Source organism: Tupaia chinensis, unplaced genomic scaffold (assembly GCF_000334495.1).
Source record: "Tupaia chinensis unplaced genomic scaffold, TupChi_1.0 Scaffold000367_1, whole genome shotgun sequence".
Taxonomy (NCBI): Eukaryota; Metazoa; Chordata; class Mammalia; order Scandentia; family Tupaiidae; genus Tupaia; species Tupaia belangeri.
The window spans coordinates 1,034,098-1,046,377 of record NW_006159864.1 but is presented as its reverse complement, the minus strand read 5'-3'; the positions used below and the strand labels follow the sequence as shown (position 1 = coordinate 1,046,377).

The 12,280-nt window shown below is 41.1% G+C and overlaps 1 protein-coding gene across 2 annotated transcripts in view; it reads right to left on the bottom strand.

Annotated features, from left to right (window-relative positions):
* The window catches only part of ACSM1 (acyl-CoA synthetase medium chain family member 1), a 51,945-nt gene that overhangs the window by 11,412 nt on the left and 28,253 nt on the right, over nt 1-12,280 (bottom strand). For both annotated transcript variants that reach the window (XM_006153295.2, XM_014589668.2), the window contains exons 7-10: nt 9,789-9,868; nt 7,814-7,931; nt 5,578-5,658; nt 4,668-4,769 (exon numbers count right to left, since the gene is read on the bottom strand). In XM_006153295.2, coding sequence (XP_006153357.1) covers nt 4,668-4,769; nt 5,578-5,658; nt 7,814-7,931; nt 9,789-9,868 — 381 coding nt within the window. The remainder of the gene's footprint in view (nt 1-4,667; nt 4,770-5,577; nt 5,659-7,813; nt 7,932-9,788; nt 9,869-12,280) is intronic.

Genomic DNA, 12,280 nt, shown 5'->3' with positions numbered 1-12,280 from the left:
TGTATGATGAAGAAAAAAAAAAAAAAAAGTAAAAGGTTTACAACAACCAAGCAAATGCCCATTCAAGAAAAAGTTATCTTCCAGATGGTAGGAAGGTTCTGTGGCATATTCGCTTACCTTTTTTTTTTTCACCTTTTTAAGACAGGCTTTGTCTTGAGCAGGTAAACAGCTCAGTCCTCTGTCTCCTCCCTTACCACAGTTGGAGGGCACAGAGCATATCTTATTTGTGAATTATTCTGTTCCTCTGTTCTAACCTGGCTGGAGGATACCTGAACTACTAACGCAAGGTGCTTGGTTCACACAGCTCAGAATGTAGGTGGAAAAAGACACTACTCAACAAAAGCTATCTATTGAAGATAACATGTATAGTATTCTCAACTGGACTGGTGAGAAACATATTCATGTTAGAATATTCACTTTACAAGCTAAGTGACATATGTGAGGTTAAGCCACTGGGTCCAGGACTTGAACCACAGTCACCTACATGGGAGTCCAGCGACCTAGCCATTAAGCCAACTGCTGGTCCCGAGATAGAAGTTATTAAAAAGAACCAATCAGAGGGACCAGCAGATGGCATAATGCTTACACCACGGGACTCCCATGTAGTCGACCATGGTTCGAATCCTGGACCCAGTGGCTTGAAACTCACACCAGGTACCTGTGCGTGCATGCCCAAAATCTCAAGAGGAGAGTAGAGAGGAGGGGACTGTGGTGTAGCCATCTCCTTGGGAGGTGATTTCTCACCTTCTGTCTTTCTGGCGAGTGTGTGGGCCCCACAGCAAAAATCTCTTTCTCAAAAAAAGAAAAAAATGGAAATTTTGCAGCTGAAAATTACAATAACTGAAAAGAAAAACTTACCAGGAGGTTCAACAGCATATTTCAGCAAGGAAAACTTTAAAAAGGACAGGGAATTTAAAACAGAGCAATCGTACTGAAATAATTAGGTCTAAGGAGCAAAAGGATTGAAGAAAAGTGAACAGAGACTATGGGACTTGTGGGAGAAGCAGAGGAATATATGCATTATAGAAGTCTCAGAAGGAAAAGAGACAGACAAAGAAGAAGAAAGATTATTTGAAAAAATAATAGTAAAAAATTTGCAAAAGTAAGTAAAGACATGAGGACACAAATACAAGAAGATAAAAGAACTCCAAGTAAGATAATCCAAGAGATTCACAATGAGACTCAATATATTCAAATTCTCTGGAACCAAAGAGAAAAAGAAAATCTTGAAAAGATCATCTGTTAAAATGAATTACTCCTACTTAGTCATAGTGTATATTCTTTTATTATGCTTCTGAATTTCAAAATCTGCAAAAATTTTGTTGAGATGTTGGCATTAATATTCATAAGGGATATTGATCTGTAGTTTCCTTCTTTTCTAGTGTCTTTGTCTAGCTTTGTTGTCAGGGTAATGCTGGCTTCATAAATCGAGTTAGATAGTTTTCTCTCTTTAATTTTTTGAAGAAGAGAAGTAATGAAGAAAATGAGGGACAACAGAAACCTAGAGATACACAGAAGACAAATAGCAAAGTGGCAGAAGTAAGTCCTTTGTTATCAATAATTACTTTAAATGTAAATGGATTAAGCTCTCCAATTTAAAGAGATCAGTTGAATGAATAATAAAACATTATCTAACTAAATACTGTCTCTATGTGACTCATTTTAGATTTAAATACACAAATAGGTTGAAATTGAAAGAACCGAAAAGTACATTCTGTGCAAATAGCAATCAAGAGCTGTGGTTATACAAATATCAGACAAAATAGATTTTAAATAACAAATTATTGAAGAAGACAAAGAAGAAAATCTATTAACAGAAGGATCAATTCACAAAGATGTAACAACTATCAACATACATACAGGAAGTATTAGTACTCCAAAATAGATGAAGCAAACATTGTAAATAACATGATCTTATATGTAGAAAAACCTAAAAATTCTACATACTCAAAAAATATTAGAGCTAATCAATAAATCTACCTAGAGAAGTAGAACTAGGAAGATAAACACCAACATTCATAGCAGTGTTATTCACAATAATCAAAAGAGAAGCAACTCAAATGCCCAGCAAGAGATGACTGAAGGGGCCAGGAGGTGGTGTGGTAGTTAGGGGCCAGCAGGTGGTGTGGTGGTTAAGGATGCTGGACTCCCACATGGCTGACTATGGTTCAAGCCCCAGACTTTATGGCTTGCTTGCTCTCTCTCTCTGTCTCTCTCTCTCTCTTCCCCTCTCTGGTCAAATTAAAATAAAGAAAATCATTATTTTTCTTTTTGGAGAGGTTTTCGCTATAGGGCACGTGCGCTAGTCAGACAGGCAGAGACAGAGAGACAGAAAGGGAGAAATCACCCCCCAGGGGGATGGCCATGCCTCAATCCCTTCTCCTCCACTCTCCTCTCAGGATCTTGGGCACACACACGTACTCAGTGCGCGTTTAAAGCCACCGGGTCCAGGACTAGAACTGCAGTTGACTACATGAGAGTCCAGTAACATAGCCATTATGCTAACTGCTGGTCCCAAGAAAATAATTCTTAAAAAAAAAAAAATGACTGGGGACCAGCAGGTGGCATGGTGGTTAAGATGCTGGACACTCCCACATGGCTGATTAGCGTTCAAGTCCTGAATCTGGTGGCTTGCTTTCTCACTTCCTCTCACTCCCACTCTCACCCTCTGTCTCTCTCCGGTCAAATTTAAAAAAATAAATAAATAAGTGAATGAATAAATACAATAAATAATTATTTTAAAAAAAGATGACTGAATATACCAGATGTGGCAATATGCATACAATGGAATATTATTTAGACGTAGAAAGAAATGACATTTTGTTACATGCTACAACATGAAACAACACGCTACAACCTTGAAAATATTATACTAAGTAAAATAAGCCACTTACAAAAGAATGAATGTTGTATGATTCAACTTATAATATCAATGAAGGAGTATCAACATCTCATTATAATGACAACATGTGAACCAGACACACATAAGTGTGGAAGTACATGAGAGGATGTCTGGACAATAAATCGTATCATGCCAATCAAGAAAAAGTTCAACTGTTTTCTATTATCCCATTTCAGTTTAAACAAAATCACTGTGGTTGAACCCAAACATCCATATTTTTTAAAACCTCCTGAAATAATTCTAATGTGCAGGCAGCTTTGAGATCCACACATACATACACATGCATATAAGTGTGTGTGTGTGTGTTTCTTAGTGGTTCTCAAAGTTACCTGAAGATTACATTATAGGACAGGATAGGATGATAGAACAGGATAGGATATTATGTAATACTTAGTGTTTTGTTTTGTTTGGGTTTTGCCAACTTATAGTTATGTTGTTGAGAATTAAGGAGAAGGCCAGCATGTTTGCTTTGGGCAAGAGTGTTACACAAGCTGCAGCATCCCTTGCAGCCACAGTATGACCAAGAGAGATTCCAGTGAAGATATCTACAGAGAAAGGAGATGGAGTGTGAGAACACTTTCACGATCTGGTTACTCTCTATATCCATCCTTAGAAGCTAAGAATCTCTTCCAGGTGGATACTACTAGCCTGAAAGTCCAAGGTTTCTCTGATTATAAGTTCCAGCATATTTCCTTATAGCCCATCATCCCAATCTCCCGTAATACCTGGATTTTCTGATCAGCCTGTGACCCAAACAATAAGGGTTTGGGACCTAGAGTTACCATGTATTTCACATGAGGAAGACACATACCATTTCCAATCTACAGTTTTTCCCTTTGTAAAGTAGAGATAACAAAGCTCCCTGGAGGGAACCAGCAGTTAGCCTAATGGCTATGTCTCTGGACTCCCACGTAGTCGACCGCGGTTCGTGTCCTGGACCCGGTGGCTTAAAACTCACGCCGGGCGCGTGTGCGTGCGTGCCCAAGATCCCGAGAGGAGAATGGAGGAGAAGGGATTGCGGCGTGACCATCCCCCCTGGGGGGTGATTTCTCGCTTTCTGTCTCTATGTCTCTCTCTGTCTGTCTGGCGAGCGCACGTGCCCTACAGTGAAAATCTCTCCAAAAAAAAAAAAAAAAAAGCTCCCTGGAGACTCAACGAGGATAAGTGATTTGATAACCCCCTGCTGCTGGTAAGTGAAATGGTATTATCTGAACTCAGTCAATGCATATATATTTGCTTTATTTTGTTTTGTTTTGTTTTTCATCACTAAAGGGCACATGTACTTGCCAAAGAGAGAGACAGAGAGGATGAAATAGGGGTAGGAAAGCACCCCAAGTGGAAGCAGTGATCACAATGAAATCCCTTCTTCTCCATTTCTATATCCATTCAGGATATTAGGCACATTTCTCATACCTGCCTGGTGGGATTTTCAAGTCACCAGGGCTGGGATTTGAACTAAGGTTGGCCATGTGGTATCTGGTTCCTTTGACCACTAGGCCATAGGGCTGACCCAAAGCCTATATTTGTAACTACGCGTGATCACTAGAACCAAGTCTAGTGGTTTTGAAGCTGATTTTCTTCATAGTGCATTAGCCAGTCCATAAATCACAGATGTGTTAGAATACGAAGGGATGTGGGGATGCTCTGTGGGCTTTGAGTTTTATTAAGCAGGCTTCGTTGAGTTGGAGTGAATAAAAGGAGACCTAAGAGGTTTTCGGAGGCAGAGCTCTTTTGAGGCTAGGAAGGGGAAGCAGGGTGACCTTACCTCATAGCACATGAAGAGGCCAAAGGGCTTGGTGGGTTTCATCCTGATGCCAATGTTTCCTTCTGTGTTGGGAGGCAGGATGTTGCCCTTGCCATCAATGATCTGGAACAAGAGGCCTGTGAACCTCAGCCTGCAGGACTCCCCAGCCCTTCTGCCCCACCCAAATATTGGTCTTGCTCATGGGCACCAATGGGAATACATGGAATAGTGATGTGGAAGCCCTGTCAGGAAATAGAATAATACATAGTGATTGAACGTTTTAAAAAAAAATTGGTGTAATAATTATAATAATCTGGAAAAAAATGAAAAGCTATTGGCTGATGATGAGGAGGATTTTAATGTCTTTGTATTGACTGGTATGAATGGTACTCCTTCTGCAAAAAGAAATGTAATACACTGTCAAGTTATATGTGATTCAATGTAATATAAACAAGATTATGATAATAAAAAATTTTTAAAAATTATTCTGCATTAGTAGAAGAAACAAATAATCTTTCATTCATAAAAAAAGAAAATAGAATAATACAGTGAAAAGTCTTTGAAATCAGCAAATATGAAATCCAAGTCAAGGGCCTATTTGGGTCCTATGTATGTAAACATCACCAACATGCCTTCAAACTACAAAACATCAACCAAGCAGAACAGAAAGCACAAGGTGGTTAAGGGAGCTTTCAGCACCACCTGCAGGCTCTCCTGACCCCTGTGTGTGATGCCTCTGGCTGCCAGAGTGAGCTGCAGTAGTGCCCAGGTGAATGCAGTTCTCAGTTGATGCCTCCACGGGAAATCAGGAATACCAGGAGGAAGGACAACTGGGACAGGGAAGCAAGGCTGGTTTTGCCACCTGGTGTCACACAATGCTCCAACCCTACTGTATCCTAATTGCTCCCTGCCACTGCTCTTAGGATTAGACCTGGACGTCATAGGGTGAGATGGCCTTGCCCATGGAACCCAGTTTCATCTTCATTCCCCGGAAGACAGCACAAGTTAGTCCCTGTTCAAAAAAGAGAGAGAATTGGAGTTGAGCAAAGAGTCCAGGCAGATCATACAGCAGCAAGAACCACCCACAGCCTCCTTTGCTCATGGACGTTATTCGATGGGGCACAAAGAGCCCCATAGGAAAGCCGAAAGGTCTGGATGCCAGGCTTGAGAGTTAATCCATCTCTATCCAGCACATTCTGCTGCACCCACATGAGCTGGGCATGTGCTAGGTGCAGGGACTATAAAATGCAGTGCAGAGGCAAGGAAAAAGGCAAAGGGCACTCCCTGGGTTCTGAGCATGTAACATGGGGTATAGCATGTGTCAGTGTTCTGGGTGAAGGTCAGGCATCCATTGAACAAACATTTACTTGGGATTGTTGATCAGTGACAGGAATTCTGCCTTAACTCCCTCTCAGACTCAGTTGAGATCGTTCAGACTGTGCTGGTCTCTCTGCTAGCACTGCCCACCCTATTTGTCTTCCTGATTAATTTTTTTCTCCCTTTATGACAGTCTCAAATATCATTCTTTCTCCAGCTAAGTGCTTTACAGTCAAAACAGACCAGGGTTTGACTCTCGACTCTCCCATGGACTAACTGTGTGCAGATGAATCCCGAGGTCTCCTCCTCCACCAAAGGAGAGCAATGATAACAGCTTGTGAGTGTGCAGAATACTCCTTGCACAATGTAAGGCACATGCCAAGTATTCAGCGAATGACCATAACTAGCTACTACTTGGGCCCCAAGAAAAGTCAGTTGGAAGATTCTCCTTCTGCAGTATTTCCCCTATTACAGCCACAGGAGATCATAATGATTTCTGTTCATTTCCCTTGGTAGATAATGGGCATCCCAAGAATAGACAGCTCATCCACCTCTGCACTCCCAGCCCCTGGCATAAAACCTACCTAAAAACAACAAGGACAGTAGTAACTGCCATGTGAGCACCTACTATGTGTTGGAGACTGGCCAGAGCTTTATATGCTTTGTTTTATTTGCCTACTCAACCCGGGTAGATTGACATTAACAACTTCTATTTTAGAGATGAGGATGCTAAGTTGGGAAAACTTGACTCTCAGGCCCATGGCTTCAAAGCATATGCTTGACAGGACTGAGATTAGGTCTGAGCTCCTGGAAAAGAGAGTTCTTTTACCTCTGCCACATCACTACTCACTGTAGATATGTGAAAAACGTTGCAGAGATGACTAAGTACACGTGAAAATGCCTTGATAAATAAGGGATGCCTGGTGTAAAGGAGTTGTTGCAAATAACTGATGCAAAAGAACTGAAGTCCTGAGTGTAGTGTGTGTTCTTTCCCCACCCACCTCCTATCCAAAAATAAACTGAGCCAACCCAGAACAGGCCTAGAGTCTTAGCATTTTGCAGGCTTGAAAGTAGACCAATGAATAGATTTGTCTTCTAAAAACCATGTCACACAAGGATGTGAATTGAGGCTACAGCAGTCATTTTGTCACAGTGCCTGAAATGGCAGTCACCCTTGGGACTGGGATAATGGGGAGGGAAGGACAGTGGCTCCACTCAGTTTGGAATGGATCGAATGTGCTGGAAGAGAGATACCCACTCACACTATCGCTAGTGAAGTCCTTGTAGTTCAAGACTTCCCTGTTTACCTGGTGGCTTGGTGAGAGCCTGGGGTCACTGTGTGTGGGTGTGTGTGTGTGGGGGGGTGGTGGGTGTATGCGTTTGGAGTACACAGAAAGTCTCCATCTCTGTGATATACCACAAGCAAACCCAGAAATGAACTTCTGGAGCCAGCCCTCACCAGCCTCCACATGGGAAGGGATGGTGGAGTTGACAGGACTTGCTGGTGGTGGTCTCCATGTTGCTGGAGAGAGCCTTTTATCCCACCACTCTTCTGGGCTTCCCCAAGCTAACTGCCCACAAGCATAGGGGCAAAAATGTCCTCAGACCCTCTTTGAAGTTTTTGTCCAATAGTTCTCAGCACATAGGTCTCTCAATGAACTTATGAGCTGTGAATTATTTTTCTGCAAATTGACATGGAGCAAATAGCCTAGAACTCTGAAGTGTCCCTTTGGCTTCAAGCAATTCTTTGCATACAGTGGGTCTTCAGCACACATGGTATGATTCAGTTCATCTACTGAGCTTGGGGGCTGACTACGTCTAACTGACCCAGATGGGACCTGCCCACCTACCGTTTCTGATTGTCCATAGACCTCATGAAGCAGAAGCCCCGTCTGTTGTTTCCATTGCTCATGCACCTCAGGCAGCAGGGCCTCCCCGCCAGTACAACAGTGCTCCAGGGTGGGGAACCTGAGACAGAGGGAAGGCAAGGGCCAGTCTGTGAATGGGCCAGTGTGTCTCAGTGCACTAGAAGCTCATAGCTTTGTCACCAATCATTCATTCTTCTACTTCCTCATTTTCTTACTGACTTTTCAATTGTTTTACTGGTGTCAAGTCTGAATGAATGTCACTCACTCTGTCTGTCTCTGTTAACTCTTCTTGCAGGGAGCAAGTGGATAGTGATGAAGCTAATGGGTTAAACCAATGAACTTTGGATTAAATGGGTATGTTGCTGTAACAAGAAGGAAGAAATGTGTTTATCAGCACTCATCTTAGGAGGAGTATTCTTTCAGTGTGGCAAAGAGGGATATTTTCATAATTACTAAAGGAGTCAGGACAAGACGCCATGGACATCTTAGGATAATAATGTAACGCTTTTGAGAGAGGTTGCTTTATGTTAATAAAAGAGTTTTTGCATTTTTGAGTGGGGAGTGAATGTTGGGGGTGGGAAATGGTTTGCCCAGGGCATTGGAGGAGATTGGGTTGAATGTAGGAAAAGACAGACGATCACAGGAATCAGCCCTGAGTGAAGGAATTTCAGAGAACAGAAAAGGGAACATTTGTTAGTAATTCACTAAATATATCCTATGATAGAATCTCTCTTCCATTTCCCCATGAAGCTTTCCTTAAAAATACAGATCACAATGTGATCATTGGATTCCCTGAAGGAAAAGAGGAAAGTGACTGAGGTCTGTTCCAGCTGGTCTGGGGTTCTGTGGTCAGTTCCGTGGCTGAAGGAAATAGTAGCATCTGGACTTTTCCACTCTAGTCACCTGCTCCTGGTACACACAAGGTCAAGACTGATGGACAGGAGGGCTGATTCTCTGGTCTTTCTCATCTTCTGGATCTTTATCAACATATACAATGTGGACCGAGTCTCAGGAGGAGTCATAGTTATGCTGTGATATGATTTTTACTTAGAGCAGACAAAGACCATTATCTGAGGAATGTTTCAAAAAGTGGTTGTAATAGGAGCTTTGAAATACAGATGGAAAAAAAAAACAACCCAACTGAGGCTTCATGAATAAAATTAAGTCACAATTCAGAGTTTGCTTCATGGGGATAGTCATTAACTTTCTGGTATTTTAATTCATGTCTAAAACATGGTAGCTCTGCTGTTTGAAGTAGTCATTCCAACGTCAGTTTTTCTAAAAGATGTATGAATGCCCACAAGGTCCAAAGAATAGATCTCACATCAGCTAAAAAATTAATCTTCAAACAAAGAGAAAAGCAAAAATAAATGGTAGTAAGATAACAATACACATCTTTCAGGTTTGCAAAAATTAATAATTCTGAAAATAACAATGCTGGCAATATTCAATATTTGTGACTTGGTTAAATTGTTACACAAATCTTTTCTTTCAAATAATTCATTAGTCTGTAAATTTATGTATTGTGCATTTTTCTAAAAGTAGAATGCACTTTTATGAATTTTCCAGAATGGAGAAATGGAAGAGTTGTAGCATGACCACGCCTCACTGAGGAGTGGTTTCTCTTGTATCTCTTTTTCTCTCTACTTCTCTGAATGTCTGTTTCTTTCTCTGGTGAGCACACACACACACACACATACACATACACACACTGGCAATTTTAAAATTATTCAGAAAAGAATGAACCAACAATGATGGAAAGCTTGCCGAAGTTTTTCTCTCTGATTTCTGAGTCTTGCTTTAATTTAACTAGACTGGATGATAATGATCACTATCAATTTAACACCCAAACACACACATACACTAATCTCAAAGACCCAGAGGAAAATCAGTCAGATCGTGATGCAGCCTTAAAATCCCACCCAGAGATTGTAGTTACCAGCCATCTCTGCCATACCTAGTTAATTTCTGCTGTAGGATCATTCGAAATACCATTGGTGCAGCTATGAACTGGGTGATGGGGTATTCCGACAATGTCTAGAAAGTGAGGAGAAAAAGATTTTTATTTTTTATAGGAATTTCAAAAGTAATTTTCATAGATAAGTTAAAAATACCAGGGCCAGCAGGTGGCGTAGTGGTTAAGGGCGCTGGACTCCCATATGGCCCATTGAAGTTTGAATCCCAGACCTGGTTGCTTGCTTTCTCAATTTCCCTCTCTCTCTCTCTCTCTCTCTCACTCAGTCCCTCTCTGGTCAAATTAAAGTTTTTAAAAAAAGCAAATAAATAAAGTTAAATAAAATGCTTTTTAAAAATCAGCTAATTATTAAGCACTATAGTTTTTTGGGATTTTTTTTTTTTTTGGAGAAGTTTTCGCTATAGGGCGCATGCGCTCGCCAGACAGACAGAGACATAGAGACAGAAAGCAAGAAATCACCCCCCAGAGGGGATGGCCACGCCACAATCCCTTCTCCATTCTCCTCTCGGGATCTTGGGCATGCACATACACGCGCCCGGCCTGAGTTTTAAGCCCCCGGGTCCGGGACACGAACCACGGTCGACTACATGGGAGTCCAGCGACATAGCCATTACACTAACTGCTGGTCCCTAGCACTTTAGTTTTGATCTCCTTTTGAAAAAAGTCTATTTATTCATTTGTTAATTATTTTTATACAGGTATGGTAAGCATTCATTTCATACATGGCATGCATCAGGTACTGTTAGAGAATATAAAATAATGAGATAACCTTCCAACTCTAAGGAGGGTAGGTACTAATAGAGGGGATAAAAACAGACTCACATCACAAGGCAGAAGTTGGCCAATGTCATAACAGATTTGAAGGAAGTTCTGAACCTAGCAGAAGTACATATTTCTTGGATAGGTGTACTAGCGGGCTTGACAGGAGAGGGGGCACTGAGTAGGGGCTTAGCAAAAGTATTTAATGTCTGCATGCTGGGAAAGAAGGAATAACAGAGAAGATTTACTGCTAGGCAAAGCAAGCCAGACTATGAAAGAGAGGCATTGTATGTCCCTCTTTAAAACTGAAAAGACTGGAAGAAACTGAAAGATTGGAAGGTATAAAGGCATGGAGAGCAACCATGGATACTAGAGACAGTGTGGGATAAAGGTGGAAAATGGGGGATGGTGAGAGGAAGGGAATAAAGGGGGAAAAGAAAGGACACAAAAATGGAAAATTATCTGTTGATGATAATATGTCTGGTAATATCTTTAGCTGAACAAATATACAGCATATTCACAATGAGAAAATTCATTTGGTATACTGTAATGATACACGGTGATTGAATATATTAAAAAAGAAAGAAAGAAAAAAAAGAGAAAGAAAAAAATATAAGAGGCAGTCTCAGGGGCTGAAGACACATTTCAGTCAAATCAAATAATATGACTCATTTCAATGCATGGGAAAGGAGAGAGTAAATTCAAGAAGATTAAGGGTAGTTAGAGCCAGACAATCTGGGGTCTAAATGCCTGGCATTCATCATTATTTTTTTTTTCATCTTCTTTATTATTATTATAAATTTTTTTTCTTTTCTCATCACAACACACATATGAATTTTCCATCCAAAATACACTGTGCATTGGCTCAATTAAGCACATCAACATATATGTTCTCAGCAAATGATTTCCCAATTTTTGTGTCCTGCATACCTTGCCTTTTGTTTTGCCATCCTAGGTTCCCCATCCCCACCCTCTGCCATGTCCCATCTTCCTCCTCCATTGTCCCTGACATTCATGATTGCCCTCAATGGCTTCCGCCCCCCCCCATTCAATTGTTCTACCAATGAACTCAATTAGTCTAAGTATATCCACTAGCTAGCACAGCTGACATATCCTTACACATGTATCCAAATCTGATCCTAGGCATAAACCCCAGGGAGTAGAATGAACATATTATAAAGTAGACCCCAGTTGTGTCCATACAACTCTCTTCAGTCATCAAATGTGCATTTTTTTTCCTCATTATTATTATTATTTTTATATTAAATTATATTGCCTAACACTCATTCCCTGAGTATCATCACAACACACCAAGTGCAGTTTCCCATCTAGGATAAACTGCATCTCAATCAAGCATGTCGTCACCAATACTGTTCCATTTCTACTTTCATACATATAAATATGTTTTTTATCCTATGTTTGACTTGACGCCCTTTCCCCCTCTCCCAATTACTCTATCTCTGCTATAGACAGCTATCCTCCAGAGGGGTCATTGAAAATGCGATACCTGCGAGTAGAGGGAGAGGGGTCACGAGTCCAAAGTTTTTAACAATAGGGAAAATAGATTCCATTCAAGGTTGGATCAAGTGTGGGTCTCGTGCAGTTCCGCAACTGTAGGTGAGTCTCCATGGAATACAGTCTCCGGAAGGCAGTTCTGGCAAGCAGAGTTGACCATCAGTTGATGCGGCACAGCAGCCATCTTGTGGTTAGCAGGA